The 25,449-nt window shown below is 43.4% G+C and overlaps 1 protein-coding gene across 25 annotated transcripts in view; it reads left to right on the top strand.

Annotated features, from left to right (window-relative positions):
• Positions 1-24,636, top strand: part of Zasp52 (Z band alternatively spliced PDZ-motif protein 52) — a 156,906-nt gene extending 132,270 nt beyond the window's left edge. For 18 of the 25 annotated variants that reach the window (XM_071695214.1, XM_071695206.1, XM_071695208.1 and 15 more), the window contains 7 exons: positions 8,828-9,304; positions 9,703-9,874; positions 18,585-18,888; positions 19,618-19,804; positions 20,096-20,216; positions 20,484-20,599; positions 23,455-24,636. In XM_071695214.1, the coding sequence (XP_071551315.1) occupies positions 8,828-9,304; positions 9,703-9,874; positions 18,585-18,888; positions 19,618-19,804; positions 20,096-20,216; positions 20,484-20,599; positions 23,455-23,541 (1,464 nt within the window). In that variant the 3' untranslated portion in view covers positions 23,542-24,636. Of the gene's footprint in view, positions 1-8,827; positions 9,305-9,702; positions 9,875-18,584; positions 18,889-19,005; positions 19,076-19,617; positions 19,805-20,095; positions 20,217-20,483; positions 20,600-22,630 lie in introns of all 25 variants that reach the window. The other 7 variants (XM_071695223.1, XM_071695219.1, XM_071695217.1 and 4 more) reach the window with 5 other exon arrangements.
• The last annotated feature ends 813 nt before the right edge of the window (positions 24,637-25,449 follow it).

The following is a 25,449-nucleotide window of genomic DNA, read 5'->3' as shown; positions in this document are numbered from 1 at the left end:
AGATGAAGAATGGCCCATGCACTCCCCCCCCACCCCCCCCCCCCCCACCCACCCACCCACCCACCCACCCACCCACCCACCCACCCACCCACCCACCCACCCACCCACACACACACACACACACACACACACACATACATACATAATATATATATATATATATATATATATATATATATATATATATATATATATATATATATATATCCCTGGGGATAGGGGATTAAGAATACTTCCCACGTATTCCCTGCGTGTCGTAGAAGGCGACTAAAAGGGGAGGGAGCGGGGGGCTGGAAATCCTCCCCTCTGGGTTTTTTTTTTTTTTTTAATTTTCCAAAAGAAGGAACAGACGGGGCCAAGTGAGGATATTCCAAAAAAGGCCCAGTCCTCTGTTCTAAACGCTACCTCGCTAACGCGGGAAATGGCAAATAGTTTGAAAAAGAAAATATATATATATATATATATTTTTTTTCCAAAAGAAGGAACAGAGAAGGGGGCCAGGTGAGGATATTCCCTCAAAGGCCCAGTCCTCTGTTCTTAATGCTACCTCGCTATTGCGGGAAATAGCGAATAGTATGAAAGAAAAAAAGAAAGAAATATATATATATTTAAACCATACACGCACATATCCATATCAACATTTACATATATATACGTAGACATATGCACATGTACATATCCATGCTTGCTTGCCTTCATCCATTCATGGCACTACCCTTTCCCACAGCAAACAGCATCACAACCCCCTGCTTCAGCGAGATAGCAATAGGAAAACAGACAAATAAGGCCGCATTTGTTCACAGTCTCTAGTTGTCTAAGTGTAATGCACTGAAACCACAGCTCCCTATCCACACATCCAGGCCCCACAGACCTTTACATGGTTTATATATATATATATATATATATATATATATATATAAATGCTCACACATGCACATATATATTTACATATATATAAAAATGCCCACACATGCACATACATTTACAGACATATACATATATACACTTATACATTTTCATACTTGCTGCATTCATCCATATCCGTCGCCTCCCCACCACACATGAAATGGCACCCCCCTCCTCTTGCATGCACGCAAGGTAGTGCTAGGAAAAGACAACAAAAGCCACATTCGTTCCCACTCTTTAGCTGTCATGTGTAGTGTACCAAAACCACAGCTCTCTTTCCACATCCAGGCCCCGCAAAACTTTCCATGGTTTACCCCAGACACTTCACATGCCCTGGTTCAATCCATTGACAACACACACTCGCACCATTTTGATATATTCGTAGTCTCTCGCGTTTGTGAGGCAATGCCAGGAATAGAAAAAGCGTCATTTGCTTGCATCCATACTCTACACATGCCAACAGGTTTATACTATATATATATATATATATATATATATATATATATATATATATATATATATATATATATATATATTTTTTTTGCTTTGTTGCTGTCTCCCGCGTTTGCGAGGTAGCGCAAGGAAACAGACGAAAGAAATGGCCCAACCCACCCCCATACACATGTATATACATACGTCCACACACGCAAATATACATACCTACACAGCTTTCCATGGTTTACCCCAGACGCTTCACATGCCCCGATTCAATCCACTGACAGCACGTCAACCCCGGTATACCACATCGCTCCAATTCACTCTATTCCTTGCCCTCCTTTCACCCTCCTGCATGTTCAGGCCCCGATCACACAAAATCTTTTTCACTCCATCTTTCCACCTCCAATTTGGTCTCCCTCTTCTCCTCGTTCCCTCCACCTCCGACACATATATCCTCTTGGTCAATCTTTCCTCACTCATTCTCTCCATGTGCCCAAACCATTTCAAAACACCCTCTTCTGCTCTCTCAACCATGCTCTTTTTATTTCCACACATCTCTCTTACCCTTACGTTACTTACTCGATCAAACCACCTCACACCACACATTGTCCTCAGACATCTCATTTCCAGCACATCCATCCTCCTGCGCACAACTCTATCCATAGCCCACGCCTCGCAACCATACAACATTGTTGGAACCACTATTCCTTCAAACATACCCATTTTTGCTTTCCGAGATAATGTTCTCGACTTCCACACATTCTTCAAGGCTCCCAGAATTTTCACCCCCTCCCCCACCCTATGATCCACTTCCGCTTCCATATATATAATATGTGCTGAAAAAACCATGTGGAAAAGGAAACACAAGATCCTGAGCACTTTCGTGTATTAACACGTGTCTTATGATTTTGTGCATATACTGTGTGTGTGTGTATATATATATATATATATATATATATATATATATATATATATATATATATATATATATATATATATATTTCATACTATTCGCCATTTCCCATGTTAGCGAGGTAGTGTTAAGAACAGAGGACTGAGCCTTTGAGGGAAATCCTCACTTAGCCCCATTCTCTGTTCCTTCTTTTGGAATATTAAAAAAGAGACGGGAGGATTTCCAGACCCCTGCTCCCTCCCCTTTTAGTTGCCTTCTACGACATGCAGGGAATACGTGGGAAGTATTCTTTCTCCCCTACCCCTAGGGAATATATATATATATATATATATATATATATATATATATATATATATATATATATACATATATATATTTTTTTTTTGTTGCTTTGTCGCTGTCTATATATATATATATATATATATATATATATATATATATATATATATATATATATATATTGGAAAGGATCACAATTTTGTGTGTGATCAAGATATTCCTATGAGTCCACAGGATAATGAAACACGATAAGTTCCCAAGTGCACTTTCGTGTAATAATCACATCATCAGGGGAGACACGAGAGAAATATAACAGTCAGTTGATATACATCGAATAGACGAAGCTAGGACGCCATTTGGTAAACATGCAATTGTCCAAGACTTTGCGCTTGGGAACTTATCGTGTTTCATTTTCCCCGTGGACACATAGGAATATATATATATATATATATATATATATATATATATATATATATATATATATATATATATATATATATATATATAATATGCAAATGCAAGTAAAACCGCGTGGAAATAGCTTTCGTATAATTACATTGTCAGGACTGAAAGAACCAGAATGATACACTAGCCGCCACTAGGTAGGGCCGGCAAATGAACAAAGGAAAAGATAAGGGGAGCAGGGCATAGATCATCCTCGATGACCTCACATTTCTCGTGTTGCAAACTTAGGTTAATCTATGTTCTGAGAAACATATTTACACACACACATGTATGTATATGAATTACTCCGGGAAAATTTGTGAAAGGGTAATAGTACCACCCAGGGCCTTTCTTAAGTTTCCTATATCTCTGGCCTGCGCCACTTCTAGTAGCAAGAAAATATGATTACTTCTGGAATGAGAATTTCTTTTTTGCCGTGCTTCTTGTGATATCCTCACCGAAGGTGGCTTTACACTCCCTGAGGCAGGTGGAGTTTGGTAATACACACACGATTACCTAATTTTGCCTTCTTTAGATAACGGCAAGTAGAAAGACATCATCGGTGGATATTGATACTGCAGGAACCCCAGGAAAGTGGTCCTTGGGAAATGTAATGAAAAATGTTCTTGTACCTTTGGTGTTTTAGCAGCTGTGTTTATACACATCGCTTTACACACACCATAGGTTTATATCGTTATCCATAATGCTTACATCTGTACGTTTACATTTACATTTTTTTTTTTTCCAAAAGAAGGAACAGAGAAGAGGTCCAGGTGAGGATATTCCCTCAAAGGCCCAGTCCTCTGTTCTTAACGCTACCTCGCTATCGCGGGAAATAGCGAATAGTATGACAAAAAAAAAATATATATATATATATATATTGCGCTACCTCGCAAACGCGGGAGACAGCGACAAAGCAAAAAAAAAAATATATATATATATACTATCCCTGGGGATAGGGGATTAAGAATACTTCCCACGTATTCCCTGCGTGTCGTAGAAGGCGACTAAAAGGGGAGGGAGCGGGGGGCTGGAAATCCTCCCCTCTCGTTTTTGTTTTTGTTTTTTTGTTTTTTTTTTTCAAAAGAAGGAACAGAGAATTGGGCCAGGTGAGGGTATTCCCTCAAAGGCCCGGTCCTCTGTTCTTAACGCTACCTCGCTAATGCGGGAAATGGCGAATAGTTTGAAAGAAAGAAATATATATATATATATATATATATATATATATATATATATATATATATATATATATATATATATATATATATATATATATATTTTCTTTCATACTATTCGCCATTTCTCGTGAATATATATATATATATATATATATAAGAGCCTTGATGCACGAGAACGGGTTATAGTGATGGGTGATTTGAATGCGAAGGTCAGTAACGTGGCTGTTGAGGGTATAATTGGTGTACATGGGGTGTTCAGTGTTGTAAATGGAAATAGAAAAGAGCTTGTAGATTTGCGTGCTGAAAAACAACTGGTGATTGGGAATACCTGGTTTAAAAAGAGAGATACATAAGTATATGTATGTAAGTTGGAGAGATGGTCAGAGAACTTTATTGGATTACGTGTTAATTGATAGGCATGTGAAAGAGACACTTTTGGATGTTAATGTGCTGAGAGGGGTTGTCTGATCATTATCTTGTGGAGGCGAAGGTGAAGATCTGTAGAGGTTTTCAGAAAAGAATTGAGAATGTTGGGTGAAGAGAGTGGTGAGAGTAAGTGAGCTGGGAAAGGAGACTTGTATGAGGAAGTACCAAGAGAGATTGAGTGCAGAAGAAAAAAGGTGAGAGCAAATGATGCAAGGGGAGTGGGGGAGGAATGGGATGTATTTAGGGAAGCAGTGATGGCTTGCACAAAAGATGCCTGTGGCATGAGAAAGGTGAGAGGCGGGCAGATTAGAAAAGGCAGTGAGTGGTGGGGTGAAGAAGTAAGATTGTAAGTGAAAGAAAAGAGAGGCATTTGGATGATTTTTGCAGGAAAGTAGTGCAAATGACTGGGAGATGTATAAAAGAAAGAGGCAGGAGGTCAAGAGAAAGGTGCAAGAGATGAAAAAGGGCAAATGAGAGTTGGGTTGAGAGAGTGTCATTAAATTTCACGGAGAAAAAGATGTTTTGGAAGGAAGTAAATAAAATGCGTAAGACAAGGGAACATCGGTGAAGGGGGCTAATGGGGAGGTAATAACAAGTAGTGGTGATGTGAGAAGGAGATGGAGTGAGTATTTTGAAGGTTTGTTGAATGTGTTTGATGATAGAGTGGTAGATATAGGATGTTTTGGTCAAGGTGGTGTGCGAAGTGAGAGGGTCAGGGAGAATGGTTTGGTAAACAGATAAGAGGTAGTGAAAGCTTTGCGGAAGATGAAAGCCGGCAAGGTGGCGGGTTTGGACGGTACTGCAGTGGAATTTATTAAAAAAGGGGGTGACTGTGTTGTAGACTGATTGGTAAGGATACTCAGTATATGTATGGTTCATGGTGAAGTGCCTGAGGATAGTCAGAATGCATGCATAGTGCCATTGTACAAAGGCAAAGGGAATAAAGGTGAGTGCTCAAATTACAGAGGTATAAGTTTGTTGAGTATTCCTGGGAAACTATATAGGAGGGTATTGATTGAGAGGGTGAAGGCATGTACAGAGCATCAGATTGGGGAAGAGCAGTGTGGTTTCAGAATTGGTAGGGGATGTGTGGATCAGGTGTTTGCTTTGAAGAATGTATGTGAGAAATGCTTAGAAAAACAGATGGATTTGTATGTAGCATATATGGATCTGGAGAAGGCATATGAGAAAGTTGATAGAGATGCTCTGTGGAAGGTATTAAGAGTATATGGTGTGGGAGGTAAGCTGCTAGAAGCAGTGAAGTTTTTATCAAGGATGTAAGGCACGTGTACAAGTAGGAAGAGAGGAAAGTGATTGGTTCCCAGTGAATGTCAGTTTGTGGCAGGGGCGCATTTTGTCTCCATTGTTGTTTAATTTGTTTATGGATGGAGTTGTTAGGGAGGTGAATGCAATAGTTTTGGAGAGAGGGGGAAGTATGCAGTCTGTTGTGGATGAGAGGGCTTAGGAAGTGAGTCAGTTGTGTGCTGAAGGCAAGAACATTATCTCGGAGAGCAAAAATGGGTATGTTTGAAGGAATAGTGGTTCCAACAATGTTATATGGTTGCGAGGCATGGGCTATGGATAGGGTTGTGTGGAAGAGGGTGAATGTGTTGGAAATGAAATGTTTGAGGACAGTCTGTGGTGTGAGGTGGTTTGATTGAGTAGGTAATGAAAGGGTAAGAAAGATGTGTGGTGATAAAAAGAGTGTGGTTGAGAAAGCAGAAGAGGGTATGTTGAAATGGTTTGGTCACATGGAGCGAATGAGTGAGGAAAGATTGACAAAGAGGATATATATGTCAGAGGTCGAGGGAACAAGAAGTGGGAGACCAAGTTGGAGGTTGAGGGATGAAGTGAAAAAGATTTTGAGTGATCAGGGCCTGAACGTACAGGAGGATGAAAGGCATGCAAGGAATAGTGGATTGGAACGATGTGGTATACCGGAGTCAATATTCTGTCAGTGGATTGAACCAGGGCATGTGAAGTGTCTGGGGTAAACCATGGAAGGTTTGTGGGGCCTGTATGTGGAAAGGGAGCTGTGGTTTCTCTGCATTACACATGACAACTAGAGACTGAGTGTGATCGAATGTGGCCTTTGTTGTCTTTTCCTAGCGCTTCCTTGGGTGCGGTGTGTGTGTATGCAGTTTCATGTGTGGCGGGGTGGCGACAGGAATGGATGAAGGCAGCAAGTATGAGTATGTACATGTGTATATATGTATACGTTGAAATGTATAGGTACGTATATGTGCGTGTGTAGGCGTTTATGTATGTACATGTGTATGTGTGTGGGTTGGGCAGTTCTTTCGTCTGTTTCTTTGTGCTACCTCGCTAACGCGGGAGACAGCGATTAAGTATGACGATATATATATATATATATATATATATATATATATATATATATATATATATATATATATGGCAGCATGCCCGACCGTATCGTATTTGTCAGCATTTTGACCGCTGAAGGCCACCAGTAGTACTTCATCGTTACCTTTGAAGGTCACTTCTTGCTGTTCGCTGCTGCGTTCACTTTTTTTATTTTTTCCTGCGTAGGCAAAGTTAGGAGACTTGCTTGTTTTGACCTAATGGGCAGGAACAGCAGAGCTGTTCTGCTCGTGTGACTGATTTCACTGCTCATCAGTGGACAGTGATTCACCAGAAATGTGTTCCCAAGGGGGAAATATATCAGAAAGGGTCTGTGGGTCACGTATTTTGTATACAAATTTCGCATGACCAATTTTTTTTGCTGCATATTACCAGCAAGCCAAGTTACCTTCAACGTGGTGGTATCAATGTTAGCCCAAGAAGAAGAGTACAGCGTTTTCGAGGAAATTTTGGCCCTCAGAACTTATGCTACTGCTTCTGGTGTGTCCAAAAGCTGTAGATTCCCATAAAAGGTTCATGTGATTGCCTAACAATAATGAAATTTGATAAATGTTTGAAAGCCCTCGATGATTGAAAAGGTAATTACAAACTTTAAAGCATTAGCTATAAGAAAAAAATTGTCTTAAGTCTCATTTTTAATGGCTGACAAATTTTGGGGGCGACTTTTTGGTCTATATCAACAGCAGTAATGTTTCTGATTATGGCATCACAGTCAGTAGTGCTTCATGTTCGCCATCCTTTGTTTTGTGATGAATTTATACACCGTAAAGAGGTTCCAGAAACGTTTGTTTATATGTGTTCTGTGGAGTTTGTCTTGCATACATTTCGACTGGCTTCTTGTGTCAATGAAGTCTGAAAGAAAATATTTCAGCATTGGCACCTTGTGTATGGCAAGCTGAAGAAAAGATTCCTTTGTGTCTGGCACAAATTGAGGGAAAATGCACGCATGCATTTCATGTTACATTCATTGCCATACATGCACAAAAATTACCCTATACTTGTACCCTTACCACTATGAATTAACATGCATATACATACATTAATTTGTATATGTGCACATACATAGGGCTACCAATACATGTACATAATAATTGCATGTGTGCTCGCGTTTACCAGTTTGCACTTTGGCGTACCTTAGTGTAAGCAGTTATACAGATATATGAGCAACTTTTATGTTCAAGGATTATGTTTTATGCACGGCATGTTTTGATGAGTGTAGGTATACCGTGCATGAAGATAGGCATACAAATTTTAAGGCGAATAGAATTAAAAAGCGCACATCTTAATTAAAAAGAATACATTTAGTGGGAGTAAACATACATAACTGGGATACAGGCAGATTAACAAGGATATTCTGTACGCAGAAAAAGACAAGTAGCAGAGTTACATAACACATCCTAGGCTGCCCACAGCAAAATTAATGATGTCGCACTCACCAACACGGTTAGGTTACATCCTGGAGGTACATGGGACTAGACTACATCATGTCCATGTTGTAGATGATATACATGGTGCATACACCTGCCAAGGACACACCCAGCAGTTCACCTTGTTTAGGCTATGATAAGATATGCTTGAGGAAACGAGATGCGGCTTGCATCACGTACTGAAGGTAATGTTAAGTTGTGGAGGGGAAGTGGGAGGAAATGTCTCCCACGGTGAGGTGATGGTGGGCAGCGTCCAGTAGACGAGACAGCTGGTAAATAGGTCACCAGCTGCCCTGCCTGCCTGCTCGCCTGGTAAGGTAAAATGTGTGTCGTCCCGATGCATGACCGTCCCCCCGTGCACGTGTGTTTGTAGTCTAGTTGTGGTTGTTACGCCGCGTTGTGTCACCAGCATCCGCCTCCCGCGGTACTTTCAGGCCGAGGGCGTTCCTGCCGAGCCTCAGCATGAGGCTTCACCAGTACCTGACGACGCTACCATTACGCAAGATGATGCTACGCCTCCGCCGCCGCCAGCAGCCGCTGAGCCGCAGCTCGATGCCATTCCCGAACCTGAGCCAGAGGTTGAGGCTGTCTCACAGAACGAGACTGAGGCTATAGTAGAGCCAGACGTTGTAACAGAATCAGAGGCTATATCAGAGCCGCAGACAGAGCCCGCAGCCGCAGCAGAGCCCGCAGCCGCAGCAGAGCCTGCAGTCGAAGCAGAGCCTGCAATCGCAGCAGAGCCCGCAGTCGCAGCAGAGCCCGCAGTCGCAGCAGAGCCGGAACCCATTTTGGAAGATGCCGCACCATTTGTCGAGGAGACTCCGGCGGCAGCTCACGAGGCGGGGGAGCTTGGAGGGGCTCCGTCCCCCCAGGCGTCCCCCGAGCCCGTAGTTGCCGCCCCACTAATGGAGGTAGAGTGGCGCATGTCCCCCGCGCATGATACTGGCTGGGCCAGTGCCATAGTCCATCATAGCTCAGCGTCCATACACACGCTGCTCCACACAGTAACCCTTGCTCGGTGTTCCCAGATCAAGTGAATCAATTAAGTCTTAGTGGTGGGATCACTGGCCACCAGACAGCAACTAACCCGCCCCGAGCATCATGTATTGTTTTCTTGAGTTTGATTAGCGTAGTGTGGACAGAGAACATTGGTTTAGTAGTGTTGGCCTATGTCATGATTCCCCGCCTTCAGCAACTAGTCACATAGTTGAAGGGGTCGCCTCCCCCGCCCTCCATGTCCGGCGCGTGGAGGCGGCCCCGGCTAGCTTAAATGTGTATTTAGTACTAACGTGTTCTTTCAATGTTGCAGCCGCCGCTGGTCCCCGCCCCAGCTCCTGCCCCTATCCTGGCCCCCGCAGCGCCCATGGCGGCCCCTCCATCCACCACCGTAATCAAAGGTCCGGCGGCCCCCATGCCCCAGAAGGCACCATTTGGTGCCCCTGCTGGAAGCGTGGATGTGCGGTCGCACATTCCCAAGAAAGGTACTGTGTTAACTTAGATGTGGAGTAGCAGGTGAAGCAGCCCGGCTGTAGGGTGATATCACAGGTCTCTACTAGCTGCTGACCCAGGCCAGTCGTGCAGTTGTAAGGTTTTGAAAATACTTTCAAGTTGACCTCTGGATACTCAAAGGGGGTCAGACATACGTAATCTACCGTGTGCAGCTGGCCTTGCTTCACCTGCTGCTCCTGAGTAATGTAAGGACTAGCTTAAGGTTATATGATTATATTGATACATGATAAGAGTGCAGTACGTTGAAATTTTTGTTTTGGCATAATGATGGTGGTGGGGTCCTGGCTGGTGGGTGGGGTAATGGGATCTTGGTGTTATGTGGCTCCCCCGTCATGAAGGAACACTAGCTGAAGTAATTTATACTAATCTGAGTAAATAGATATTTGCTCAATGCCAATTTCGATGCTTCAGATTTAGTTTTTTTTTTCGATGAAGCACGAGATCACTGTAGGTGGCTGCATTTTCACTTGATACATCAACGAAAATGGCGTGCGGAACTATACTAGAAGTTTCCTGTAGGGTACATACCCAGGGTACAAGCCCATGACGTTCTGTCAGCCAAGTAGCTGGGCGATATATAACTGCCAAGTATTACAAGTGGTCCCTCTTTTTTTCAGTTAACTTTTTGTCATGGGTTGGGTTCGGCTTTCATGTTATAATTATCCATGTTCACGTTTTCAATCAGAAGATTAATATGATTTTTATATATTGTTAATTCATCCACAACCTGCTTGCTTCTGGGATAAGAAAGTCAGAAAATTATAAGTAGGTGTAAAAATTTAAAGTAGCGGGAGAAGGCGAGTTAGTATGTCAAGTGTTCTTGGCCTCTTATCACTGGCTGCGTCAACCGGTAAAAGCCTAGAATGAGATCCCTGGCACCTAACACAGATCTCCTCACCCCTCATCGGTTCTTGGTAGAGGCAGCTGAAGTGCCTCAATTAATGTTAAATCTGCTGACGGCCAAATTTCGGTTCTGTTGTAATTTGAAGTATTTTCACATGAAAGTCCATATTAAAGCTATTTGTAGTCACTCGATCCTATCTTATTTTGAAAGAAAATCTGGGATGAAAGGTGTTTTTTTTTTTTTTTAATTCATCCGGGTTCCTCAGAGGAGTCAAATTTTACAATGTTGGTTGTTACAGAAATGGTCTTGTATAAGGTACGTTTCCAAGGATTAACAAGTCCATTTTTTTTTTTTTTTCAACTCACGTAAAGACTAAATGGCTTGGTGATCAGCCGACTCGCTTGGGCCTGCAAAGGTTTGAATCTTGCAAGGGGTAGTCGGCTCTTAGCCAACCCAGCTGTTTATCCATCTCCCGTTGGGTTGGTCGTCGATAGATGGGTACATGACGTATGGTAAGGTATAAATAGCCAACCGTGATGTCTGGCATACAATTGTCCGTGAGGTTTGGTCACCATAAAACAATAAACTGCCTAAGGATACTTAATTCTTTTTAAGTTCTGAACAGTTTAGAATTCTCTGGGCAAACTTGGAATTTAGTTTCGAAAACTTTAAGAAACAATATCTAGTCCCGGTTGGTTTGAAAATTTAAAGAGAGCGTTTTCAAGATATTACAGGAACTTGTTTTCCAATCTTGTTTTATTTAACCGAGTGTTGGCTTAATGGATTTTGAGACTTGTCAGGCCAAAGAATTGTTTAGCCGATAGGTTTTTACAATCATGAATATAATTGTAAGCCCAAAAATACTGAGAATTTATTTTTTCTTATCCTTATCCAAAGAATTCTACGTGAACCAAGTTTTGTTTCCTTAAAAGAGGTGTTTGGTAATTTACAAGAATGTTATCGTAAAATGTAAAGCCAACCGGTATATGCGTTACCTTCCTAAGACCAGAATGGTTAGTTGGGATTATTTCAGCGTTTTTACAAAAGGGCCCAACAAGATTTACCAGTGACTTGCTTTCTGTGAATGTTAATGCATATACCCTTGTTAGACACTTCCTTGGGTAAATTAACGTAATGTATCCAAACTTAATAAGGCCAGATTTGTTTAAGGCAGATTTTGTGTAGTGAAAGTTCCAGTCCCTGTCAAAAGAATCAGGTTTGTTCATACATTAAAGTAAAATGAAAGGAAAATCATGACCCCTCTCGCTTTAGAGGCCCTCTCTTTACATAGTAAATTAGTTTGAATTCTAAAATTGATAATTAGTTAAGGAGAGGTAAGTGAGAGTGCATAGACATAAGAAATGTGTGATGCATGTTGGGAAATGTTAAGACCAGAATGGTAGCTTTGTTTAAATGTCAGAAAGCAAGACCATCCATTTTGACGAGTAGGGCGTAAGATTCCAAGACTCAAGTCTGAGGTCAGGATGTTAAGTGTTCCTTGGGTTGCTGCAGTTTACATACGACAAATAGGAGGGTTGAAGGTGATTCCAGTTTTGTGTGAAATTTCTGACCTGCAATATAAATGACAGCGGGACAAGTGCACATGCGTAGTAAACGATTAAAGAACAAGTGGGCATGCGCATGGGTTGCATATAAGGGTAGGTTCCTAAGCTGATCAAGCTAAATAGCTGACGCGTGACGAGAGGTCACAGTTTTCGCACGATACCGGGGAGAAGAGCAATGAACTACCCTGGGCAAATGCTGTCTATAACTTATTTAATTAGGAGTACCAAAGCCTCAGAGAGCGAGTTTTCATCGGTAAATGCCGCGGCTTGTTAAATGGTGGTAACCCAACGGTGACCATTCTGATGTAGGGAATGGGAGGGGCAAGAAATGACAAAGGGGCCGGACCATGCTTGGCCCACCGCCAGGACAGATAATCTAATAATACAGTAACTTACCCAAGACCTATTACGTCAGTCACTTGCTTCTACACCCAGATTGTATTTCCAATGGTACATCAAAGTGGAAGAGTAACTTATATATATATATATATATATATATATATATATATATATATATATATATATATATATATATATATAGGAAATGATCACAATTTTGCGCGTAATCAAGTATAACCCGGAGTCCACGGGGAAAAATGAACCGGTAAGTTCCTAAGTGCACTTTCGTATAATAATCACATCATGGGAGATACCTAAGTGCACTTTCGTATAATAATCACATCATCAGGGGAGATACGAGAAAGAAATATGTCAGCTGATATACAACAAAGGGACGTATCCCCTCTGGTGATTATTACACGAAAGTGCACCTGGGAACTTATCGTGTTTCATTTTTCCCCGTGGACTCATAGGAATATATATATATATATATATATATATATATATATATATATATATATATATATATATATATATATAATGGGTTTTTTGATGGGCAAGTGGTCAGAGTACAGTTCGTGTAGCATGTTCCAGTTGGTCCTAGTGTGTACTGCTGGTGATTACATTGTGATGTCTGATGGCGTTGTCTGTTGTGGTCTGGGAGTTTGGTGTAATAGGTTGATATTGAGAGGTTGCAGTTGTTTAATGCATAGCTGACCTTGGGAGTCATGAGTGAATGTTGTGGCAAGTGGAATGGTCGGTATCGAAATCCCCACAGGGATAGATGCTGGTCATGCTATTAAGGTTTTGCAGTTGGTAGCATATGTGGGAAGCATGTGGAGGGCCAAGTTATCTAGATGTTGATTATGTCACAGTTGGTCCTGTGAAGTTTTATTCTCATGGATTGTATTTCTAGGGTATAATTGTTGTCTATGAACTTTTGTGGTATCAGAGAACAGTATGATTTGATGGCAAGTGCTATCCCAGTTCCTGGGTGGAGTGCAGCATGGAACTGTTCCTATCTGCCTGCTCCAGGTTACACCAGAGAAAATTCGCCTTTGGTGAGGCTGTATCATTGGGAGTACAATTTCATCAAAGAATTTCAGTGTAAACTTTTACAGAGGTCTTGGGTAACACCAGAACTCTCATAAAAATTGGTCCGAGGGTAATTATATATATATATATATATATATATATATATATATATATATATATATATATATATATATATATTATACACTTTGTGATGTGTACACGTGTTGGATAATAATGTCCCTTGATCTTGTCAGATTTGTGTAATGGTGCTTATGTTCTCACATCATTTGTTTGACCCCTTCAGTAAACAGTTTTGCAACAGTTATATGATCTTTCACACTTGACATAAATAGTTAATACCCCACTAATGATGTCCAGTCCAGCATTTAGGTTTTTTCTCAGTTCATATTGATATACAGTATTTTTTTCTTTTTTTGAGAATATCCTTTTGCATGGTTTTTTGTGAACATACATTTTTTGATATTTTATGCAGTATGACTTGCTTCCTTCAAAACTGACATATATCCATTGGTCAAACAATTGTAATACAGTAATCTTCAAAGTGTAACGCGCAACTCAATATTCCGTAAGTGTGCATAATCAAATTGCCGTGTAACACTGTACTAGATGTATTAATCTGCCTGTTAATGAACCATTATTGTTAGAGCAGATGTTTCTGAATTAGAATGCGACAGCTAGTGAAGTAGGTAAAAAATAGAGGTTTGGCAAATCCAGGTGAAGCTAGCAGGAGTGAAACAATTTTAACTGGTTAAATGGTTGGCATTAATAAATTCCTGTCATTGTTCCTAAAAAAATTTTTAGGAGGGTGAAAGACAAGGGTTGGAAGAAAGAATCAGGGGAAACATGCTGTCAATGGATTGAACTAAGGCATATGAAGGAAAATATACATTGTTGTCTGTGGAACTTGGCTATAGATTGTAGTCTCTGGTTTCTGTATGTAATATATGACAATTAGAAATGATGTTTGCAAATGAGGCCAATGTTCAGGAGCTTCTTCACTAAAGATGGGAAAGCATTTAGGTATAAAAAAAAAGTTACAGATAATATTAAGGAGTCGCTAAACTTCCATGGGGTTATCATATTACATCCTAATCAGAACTTCAGTCAAGGCTTTCATTTTGACTAAATCTGTAAATTTAGATATACTTTTTTATAAGATGGCATTTTTATCTTTTGTGATTGTATTTTGTTGTAACACTAATTACTTAATTTTACAATGATATAAATAGTTGTAAAGTGCCATAGAAATATAGTTTTTCAGTTCAAACATTCTAGTATGGTATATATTTATTTCACATGCTTACCATAATTTGTATGAAACGTTTATGCCATTCTGAAATACCCTTGCTGCCTGAAAAGCTATTTGGTCATTTAGTTCAACACTCCAACTTGTATGTTGGACCTGAAACTAAAGAAACATTTATCCAGTCATGGAAGTATTAAATTTAACAGATCAGCGGTCAAGATTAACTGCATACCAACAGGAAGTATTATTTGCTGGAGGTCTCTTAATTTACTTTTTATAAGTTACTCCTGAGAAACCTGGATTTGCCTGCATTAAAAGACCAATGTAGTGAGTGATTTTGGTGTAAGGTAGTATGGAGCATTAAGGTGTCCAGCTGTGAATGAGTCGATGGGGCGAATTGCTTTTTGGCTCTGACACGACCACTGCCCAGCCTGACTAACATCTTCCTTGTAATTTACCACACTCCTTTGTTTATCATCAACTGCTGATCATTGTTGGGATATTAGTAATGTGTGTATGGAGAGAAGTTGAATGCATTAATGTGTTTTTGCTAACCTGCTGAGATTGCAAATGAATAGATTTTCTACAAGGTGAGCCCAATTTTGATAAAGCAACAGTAAAAGTTAAATTTGACAACTTTTGCAGAACTGCCTACATTCCACAATCAAACTTATGGCAGATATTTTGCAAATAGGCCTGCCCTGCACCTGCCTCAAGGCCTGCCCCTGCCCTAGGCCTGCCCTGCACCTGCCTCAAGGCCTGCCCCTGCCCTAGGCCTGCCCTGCACCTGCCTCAAGGCCTGCCCCTGCCCTAGGCCTGCCCTGCACCTGCCTCAAGGCCTGCCCTGCACCTGCCTCAAGGCCTGCCCTGCACCTGCCTCAAGGCCTGCCCCTGCCCTAGGCCTGCCCTGCACCTGCCTCAAGGCCTGCCCTGCACCTGCCTCAAGGCCTGCCCCTGCCCTAGGCCTGCCCTGCACCTGCCTCAAGGCCTGCCCCTGCCCTAGGCCTGCCCTGCACCTGCCTCAAGGCCTGCCCCTGCCCTAGGCCTGCCCTGCACCTGCCTCAAGGCCTGCCCCTGCCCTAGGCCTGCCCTGCACCTGCCTCAAGGCCTGCCCTGCACCTGCCTCAAGGCCTGCCCCTGCCCTAGGCCTGCCCTGCACCTGCCTCAAGGCCTGCCCCTGCCCTAGGCCTGCCCTGCACCTGCCTCAAGGCCTGCCCTGCACCTGCCTCAAGGCCTGCCCCTGCCCTAGGCCTGCCCTGCACCTGCCTCAAGGCCTGCCCTGCACCTGCCTCAAGGCCTGCCCCTGCCCTAGGCCTGCCCTGCACCTGCCTCAAGGCCTGCCCTGCACCTGCCTCAAGGCCTGCCCCTGCCCTAGGCCTGCCCTGCACCTGCCTCAAGGCCTGCCCCTGCCCTAGGCCTGCCCTGCACCTGCCTCAAGGCCTGCCCCTGCCCTAGGCCTGCCCTGCACCTGCCTCAAGGCCTGCCCCTGCCCTAGGCCTGCCCTGCACCTGCCTCAAGGCCTGCCCCTGCCCTAGGCCTGCCCTGCACCTGCCTCAAGGCCTGCCCTGCACCTGCCTCAAGGCCTGCCCTGCACCTGCCTCAAGGCCTGCCCCTGCCCTAGGCCTGCCCTGCACCTGCCTCAAGGCCTGCCCTGCACCTGCCTCAAGGCCTGCCCCTGCCCTAGGCCTGCCCTGCACCTGCCTCAAGGCCTGCCCCTGCCCTAGGCCTGCCCTGCACCTGCCTCAAGGCCTGCCCCTGCCCTAGGCCTGCCCTGCACCTGCCTCAAGGCCTGCCCTGCACCTGCCTCAAGGCCTGCCCCTGCCCTAGGCCTGCCCTGCACCTGCCTCAAGGCCTGCCCCTGCCCTAGGCCTGCCCTGCACCTGCCTCAAGGCCTGCCCTGCACCTGCCTCAAGGCCTGCCCCTGCCCTAGGCCTGCCCTGCACCTGCCTCAAGGCCTGCCCCTGCCCTAGGCCTGCCCTGCACCTGCCTCAAGGCCTGCCCCTGCCCTAGGCCTGCCCTGCACCTGCCTCAAGGCCTGCCCCTGCCCTAGGCCTGCCCTGCACCTGCCTCAAGGCCTGCCCTGCACCTGCCTCAAGGCCTGCCCCTGCCCTAGGCCTGCCCTGCACCTGCCTCAAGGCCTGCCCCTGCCCTAGGCCTGCCCTGCACCTGCCTCAAGGCCTGCCCCTGCCCCTAGGCCTGCCCCTGCCCTAGGCCTGCCCTGCACCTGCCTCAAGGCCTGCCCCTGCCCTAGGCCTGCCCCTGCACCTGCCTCAAGGCCTGCCCCTGCCCTAGGCCTGCCCTGCACCTGCCTCAAGGCCTGCCCTGCACCTGCCTCAAGGCCTGCCCCTGCCCTAGGCCTGCCCTGCACCTGCCTCAAGGCCTGCCCTGCACCTGCCTCAAGGCCTGCCCCTGCCCTAGGCCTGCCCTGCACCTGCCTCAAGGCCTGCCCTGCACCTGCCTCAAGGCCTGCCCTGCACCTGCCTCAAGGCCTGCCCTGCACCTGCCTCAAGGCCTGCCCCTGCCCTAGGCCTGCCCTGCACCTGCCTCAAGGCCTGCCCCTGCCCTAGGCCTGCCCTGCACCTGCCTCAAGGCCTGCCCTGCACCTGCCTCAAGGCCTGCCCCTGCCCTAGGCCTGCCCTGCACCTGCCTCAAGGCCTGCCCTGCACCTGCCTCAAGGCCTGCCCTGCACCTGCCTCAAGGCCTGCCCTGCACCTGCCTCAAGGCCTGCCCCTGCCCTAGGCCTGCCCTGCACCTGCCTCAAGGCCTGCCCCTGCCCTAGGCCTGCCCTGCACCTGCCTCAAGGCCTGCCCCTGCCCTAGGCCTGCCCTGCACCTGCCTCAAGGCCTGCCCCTGCCCTAGGCCTGCCCTGCACCTGCCTCAAGGCCTGCCCCTGCCCTAGGCCTGCCCTGCACCTGCCTCAAGGCCTGCCCTGCACCTGCCTCAAGGCCTGCCCCTGCCCTAGGCCTGCCCTGCACCTGCCTCAAGGCCTGCCCTGCACCTGCCTCAAGGCCTGCCCCTGCCCTAGGCCTGCCCTGCACCTGCCTCAAGGCCTGCCCCTGCCCTAGGCCTGCCCTGCACCTGCCTCAAGGCCTGCCCTGCACCTGCCTCAAGGCCTGCCCCTGCCCTAGGCCTGCCCTGCACCTGCCTCAAGGCCTGCCCCTGCCCTAGGCCTGCCCCTGCACCTGCCTCAAGGCCTGCCCCTGCCCCTAGGCCTGCCCCTGCACCTGCCTCAAGGCCTGCCCCTGCCCCAGCCTCAAGGCCTGCCCCTGCTCCTGTTCATGCTGCACCACCTGCATGCAACATCCCTGCTACACCAGGCAAGGGTAAAATAGAGCCCCCCAAACCTGTGCCTATTACTGAACCAATGCCAGCTGTTAACATGTGTGCCCCCACCCCACAACTTTCTGCTAAACAGCCTGCTACTCCAAAGGTTGCTCCTCCAAAACAGAATGCTGCAAAACCTGCTGCTTCAAAGCCCATTAGTGGTTATAAGTCTGTGGTAGCTCCCAAGCCAGTTCCAAAGGTACCATCTTCAAATGTTGGTTTCAAGCATGTTATCCCACCTGGCCAGAAAACTGGCCCGGCTCCGGGAGCTCCCTCAAGACTTGCCCCTGCCCCTATTTCTGCCCCAGCTCCTGCTCCTAAGCCTGCTCCAGGTCCAGCTGCAGCACCCGCTCCAGCCCCAATGCCAAAACCTGCAGCCCCCAAGCCCCCCGCTCCCACAGGCCCTGCTCCAGCTCCAGCTCCTGTCTTCGCCCCGGCACCATCCATGGGTATGCCCAAGCCTACACCAATGCCAGATCTGGGTGGTAGTTCAATGAGGGGTGTTGCCCAGACTGGTGGGCAGAGGACTGCTCCTCGTCGTGGACGTGGTGTGATGAACCCCTCTACTAGTGCAAGGATACCCATATGTGCTGACTGCACACGCCAGATCAGGTTGGTGGTGTGATCATATGCCTAGAGGTATTTGTAGTGGGGCAGGTGTGGTCCCAGTTGTCTTGAGCATGTTGTGTGTGTGTACCATTTGTCATGTTTGTTGTCCCCTGTGGCCAGGCACAGTGACGCCCGCTGCCACCACCACCAAGGAGCACCCGTCCTGCCGTGGCTGCAACGCTCCCATCAGGTATGGTAATACTAACATAATCCATCATACAAACTGCACTGTTATACAATACCTTCATAACTGTATGGTACTTTTTATATCAAGCTTATTAACAGAAATAAAACTGGAGAAAAACACTTTCATGAGATTTAGTCTAATAGTGATTCTCTGGAAAAAAGTTAACTTAAGATTCACAAATGAAAGCCAAAGCATGATGCACTATCCTATCAGGAGAAAGTTGTTACTGATATGGTGAAATGTCTTGTTTGATTTTATCGTACTTTTCACAACATGATGCATATTTAGTTCCATCAGTATCACAGTAGTGCTTCTTACATATATCACTTTCTTAACTACTACTTAATGCTTAATGTGCTTTTGCATGGTTGTTTCTTTAAGGTATAGGTTGATTAATGAGATATACTGCAGTATCTATTATGAAATTTAATAAACTATTGTGTTAATAAAACTTGTAATTGGTAGTAACTTTCCAACATGATCAGTAAATCATTTTACTAAAAGACCCACATTATTTAATAATGCTATTAAAATGAACTTTGCAGGGGTCCCTTCGTCTCTGCATTAGGCAAGACCTGGTGCCCAGACCATTTTGTTTGCTCCACCGAAAGCTGTCGCAAGGCTTTAATTGATATGGGCTTCGTTGAGGAGCAAGGCTCCCTCTACTGTGAAGACTGTTATGAGAAATATTTTGCCCCGATCTGTGGCAAATGTGACAAGAGGGTGAAAGGGGTATGTAAATTTTATTTTTTCCAGTTTGATGATTGTTTATCCAATCTCCTTTGAATGATGACTTTTGTTTTGTGTGTGTACATTTTTCCAGAGAAATTTCTAGATGCAAATTTTACAGTTTGGTTGCTCCTGTTGATGGTTCATTTTTTAAAGTAATTTTGTGCACTATATTCAAATGATTTCAAAGTTAACAAAATGGGTTTTCTATGTCCATGCAATAATTCAGATGATTTCAAAGTTAACAAAAGGGGTTTTCTATGTCCATGCGATATCAGTTTTCTTTTACCTTAGGACTGTCTTAATGCTGTTGGCAAGCAATTCCATCCTGAATGTTTCTGCTGTGCCTATTGTGGTAAAGTGTTTGGTTCTGGAGCCTTTTATCTGGAAGATGGATTGCCATATTGTGAAGCAGGTGGGTTATATTTGAATAGCATCACATTATAACTTATCTGTCAAATCTTAGTATTCTGAGGTTAATTATTAAAACAATTTTAAACTATTTTACACACAATGCAGTTGTGGTTATTTGATTTGACAACTCTCATTTCAAAACATTAGATAGCAGTACAGTGAGTACAAAAAACCTGTATCAGCATCTATATTTTCTTTTGTGATGATAAAGTGGGCCTAAGATATTCTTTCCAGTGGCCTTGTACATAGTTTTATTTATCTTACACAGACTGGAACGATCTTTTTACGACCAAATGTGTGGGCTGTGGTTTCCCAATTGAAGCTGGTGACCGATGGGTAGAAGCCCTTAATAACAACTACCACAGCCAGTGCTTCAAGTGCTCGGTATGTCTTATTTTTGGTTTTCTGGCCTTTTAAAAGGTTCATTCCCGAATTCATGTGCTTGATGTCCATCAGGAAATATTAAACTGTGGTAACACATTTTCTGACGTTTAACATCACTTTATATTCCGAAACATCTCTTCATATAACAAACTATGAATAGATGCAGTTTGATGTATGAGAAAGTTGGGGTGAAAGTGGGTTACTCAGGGCATAGGCTAGTCAGAAGCACACAATAGAACTGTAACTCAATAGCACCAAATCTTAAATAGCCTAAATCCTTTCCACCATGGAATGCCACTTGGTCTGACAAAGTACAGTATCACAATATTATATGCAAGTATATACATTTAGCAGTAGCCCTGCCTTTTGGCAAAATGGTAGGAGCATTAGATAGAAGTAGTAGGCAGGAATGTTTAGACAGGAGCTTTAGGCAGAAACATTTGGTAGAAGTAGTCGGTTAAGAGCATTAGCTGGGAGCACTAGGTAGAAGTAGTAGCTTGTAACATGAAGTAGTAGTTGGTAAGAGCATTAGGAAGGAGCCTCTGAAAATACAGCGCTATAGTTGCCCTCTGCCAGTGGCCTGTTAAAGGAGGACAAACTCCTGAAAGAGTAATCTTAATCTCAGAAGCTTTCAACAGATGTTTTGAACTGAAGGATCTTTGACAGGTATGAAGGCCAGACAAAAAAAAAAAAAAAAAAAAAAAATAGAATATCAAGTGTGATGATATGCATTCTTATGCAGAATTGCCATACAGAGTGGGCAAAATTCATCCCATTAGTAAGAACAAGTCTATTACCAAGTCAAGCCATGACCAACTGTGCGGATGATATTCCTGAAACTTTCCTCCACAATTCATAGTAGAAAAAAATCCTTATAACTGTACAGTCTGGGGAACAGACTTGAGAATATACACCAATTCATGAAAATCTAGAATTTCTCCATAATTCATCGTCAATTTTATTAGGTGTAACCTTTGGATTGGATGGGTGATAAGATGGTAATCAAGCAATGACATTACTGGGATGGGAAACAGAATGTTTCATGTGTCTTTTAAAGGCTGTCACTGACTAACATGTGAAAGGTGTTCGTAGAGTGCTAGAAATATTAATAGGGGAACTGGCCAGTCTGTACCAATAGCCTTTGAATTGAAAAAATTTTCTTTCTTAGACAATCTTTTCAATTCAAAGTGCACATGTACTTGGCTACATGTTGGACATTACATCTTGATAGGTAAACCAGATACATGTAGGCAGTAGTAAATTGAGTTGGGAAGTTGAGACCTAATAACTGTTTCTCCAGGGGACATGCTTAGTCACCCTTAGAAAATAACATTCAGAATGTGGGATACTTTACGATTGGCTTCCCATTTTGGGACTCGGCTGCCTTAATTAGAGACAAGTATCTAGTATGTCCTAAGCCTCTAATGTCAGATTGAAGAAATTAGTGTCCTTGACAAAAACACTTTCTCCTCCAGACTGTCCTTTCTCTGACTGTATTCAAAGTGCAACCTGTGAGGTAATCCAGCACATACCACTGAACAAGTGTACTGTAATATTCTTTAGAAATTTCACTTCCCCCCCCATTTCATCCGTCTCTCCTGACAATCTCTGTTCTTTACATACTATACACTTTCTATAAGCAGTTAGTAACTATCTCCATCATATAGTTGTCATCTAATGTTGAGATTTCTTCAATTTTTTTTTTTGTTCATTGCCACTGTGATTTTGACATTTGGTGTACAAATGATTGGTAGCCAAAATGTTTGATAAAGATTATTCTGCAAGAACCAGCCCACTCTGAAAACAAAAAGGAAAAGGTTTGGACATAGGATAATGGTTAACAAATACCAAGTACATATTACTCAGCATGACGAGCTATCATAGAAAGATAGCTCTAGAAGAGGTTTGAATTTTTTTTTTTTTTTTTTTTGTTTTATCCACCCGAAGAGCCACATAATCACTTAAATTTTTTCCTACCCATCATTTTGTACACCTTTAAAGAATGTTTGTCTGCTCCCATCCTATCCACAGGTTTGCAAATCCAACCTAGAGGGCAAGAGTTTCTATGCCAAGAACGGCCGACCCTTCTGCAAGTCCCACGCTGGCCGCTAAGCTCCAGCCTGGCCTACTTTTGCTTGGTGCTTTGTTCCCTTATATAATCTGCTTTCCAAAACCATCCTTGACCACCTTAGCAGTCCAGTGATTGGAATTCATGGAATAAATGCCATGGACTTGTGTAGTTTTCACTTCATGACTTGTGACTTATTTAACAATTTCATTGGTTACCAAGCATGAGGTGTCTCGAGGAAGTTTTTGGAATATGGAAATTTAGAGCTTCATAGCACTTTCAGATAGATGTCACAAATTAAATTATGATGTTTCTTAGTTTCATATGTTTAATTAGCTGCAATAAGACTCTAGTTAATTCTTTCTATTAGTTCTTTGATAGTGTTTCAAGAGAATCTTTCCTCACAAATAGTTCATTAGTCAAGCATAGTCTTAATCCTAACTAGCATCGTATCAAATGAGCAAAATAAAAATGTCAATAATTGTGGCTGCATCCAAAATATGAAAATAAAAAAAATAACTGAAATTAATATAGCCTTGCCTGTTGCCAACCCGAGCCTGGATCTCTTGTGTACTAAGCTTTGTACTTACCTCTCATCTTTATTTTTGTCTGTATCCTCGGGAGGAGATGGTTGGAGGCACTTAGCCATACTTACATTTGTTGTACTGTCATCATGTTCCTTCTGTTCCACAGGCAGTAGAGATGTTCATTATCTGCAACTCTATATTAACCAAGAACTTTCATGTAGTGTGCATAATTAGCATAGTAACTAGCCTCTAACCTGCAGAAATGCCACAAGAACTTGGAGGGCCAGAGCTTCTTCGCCAAAGGTGGAAAGCCTTTCTGCAAGGCTCATGCTCAGCGTGGCTTCTAAGCTACTTCACATAGCCTGCAGGCCCCATCATGGCCCTTTTCAGGGCAGGGAGGGGTACACCTGCTCCCACTCACTAGCAACAGAATAGACAGGAAAAGTCTCAAGTACAAGTAACTGAAATGTGTATCATGGACTACACGAGTGCCATCACCACAACTGCCATTTTCAGCACAGCAGCAGCTAGAGCAGGAGAGTTTTGCCACACATGTTGCTTATTTTCTCATTGTACAGCTGTTTAATGACTTGAATTGTGCTCCTCAGACTGGCTAACTGTCAAGGCAAAACTCTGGTACGAGTTAACCATCTTTCTGTTGCATTTATTTATTTGTTTGTCTATACTTTAAGGCAGTTAGTCAGCCTTTTGGCTAAGAGTTATTACAAAATGGTGCGTTAAAATCACCAGTGATATGAAAGTCAGTGCCTTGATTCTTATCACATTAATTTACAATAGAATAAGGATAACATAAGCTTTACTGCATAGATTAAGGTTCAGTAAGCCAGTAAAGTGCAGACATATGCTACATACGGTCTAACATGGATATATATAGTGACCTGTACTACTCATTATTGCTTTGGCTATTTTATGACAATCCTTTATTTACTGTATTATAGAGAAATATATAAACTGTGAATAACAGAATATTGTTACACACTCTATTATTGTATATATGAATTTCATGAAATGATGCCTATTTATCTAAACATAAAACTATAATATAAATTAACTTAGCAACAAGAACCTAACTCGGCTATGCTTGCTTAGTCTCCCGAATGCCGTGTGTCTTATCTGTCCCAATTTCTGTTTGTTTGATGTTCACACGCACTGTGATCAGTCTTCGTGAATTTGGAAAAAGAGGGAATTCTAAATCATGCATAATCCGTAAGGCTTGCTTAAGGGCCATTTATTAATGAAACCTATGACCCTGTAGCAAACATGTTTGCGGATGGTGATGTAGATTGTTTTAAGTTCACGAAGTCTGCACTTGAAAAGGATTTTAATCACTCAATAAAATACTGTTGCGTGCTTCTTGATCTTCTGATTCTTTCAACCCCACCTTCATGGGGTAATATAAATGAAAATAGACATGTTGTAAATCTCTGTTTCATTTTCCCATAAACAGTGTATGTCACATATGTGCTTAATATAGAGATGAGGTACCTAAATTTGTCAGTACCAGTACCATCATTACTACAAAATGCATTTTAACAAGAGTTCTGATTTTAATTATGGGGCTCTTGCAGCTCCAAAGCTGTATTACAATCAGCAGGGAAAGGATTCCTTTGGATCATGAAGTTCAGCAAGTTTGTACTTCCTTGTGATCTGCAACAGCAATACAACCTCACCAATGATGAAATTTCATATGCAGCATAACCATATGCAGGCGGAGTCCGGTAATGCTCGTGTTTAATAACTTATCCATAATTGTACCAGGCCCCATTTCTAAAGGCTCCTACAGCCGTAAGTTATGCTACTTCCAGCAGCAGAGAAATATGGGCTCCTTTGGAGTGAATTCTATGACAAGATTACTTAGCAAAGGTGACTTTTCACTTGCATTGTAATCTTCAGCAAGCAGAGTCCAGTAACACCTGTCTATGTGTGGATCTGGTACCTTGATTTGCTTTGAAGAATGAGAAAAACTGATGAACAGAGGGACTGTATGTGGCAATTTCGGATCTGTAGAAAGCATATTAATAGATGCACTTTTTCGAAGCAATGATGGCAAGTGAGCTTGTGGTGTTAGAGAAAAGCTACAAGGAGCAATGAGGAATTTTTATCAACAGATTAAAGCAAGTGCCCAAGTAAATAGAGAGGAGGGTGAGTGGTTCCAAATGAAAGTAAGTCTATGGCAGGGTTGCATGATGTCACTACGGCCATATAATGTTTATGGATGGGGTAATGATGGAGGT

The sequence above is a fragment of the Panulirus ornatus genome, chromosome 58 (assembly GCF_036320965.1).
Source record: "Panulirus ornatus isolate Po-2019 chromosome 58, ASM3632096v1, whole genome shotgun sequence".
Taxonomy (NCBI): domain Eukaryota; kingdom Metazoa; phylum Arthropoda; class Malacostraca; order Decapoda; family Palinuridae; genus Panulirus; species Panulirus ornatus.
Note: the sequence above shows the minus strand (reverse complement) of the source record. Positions and strands in the feature narration are given on the sequence as shown.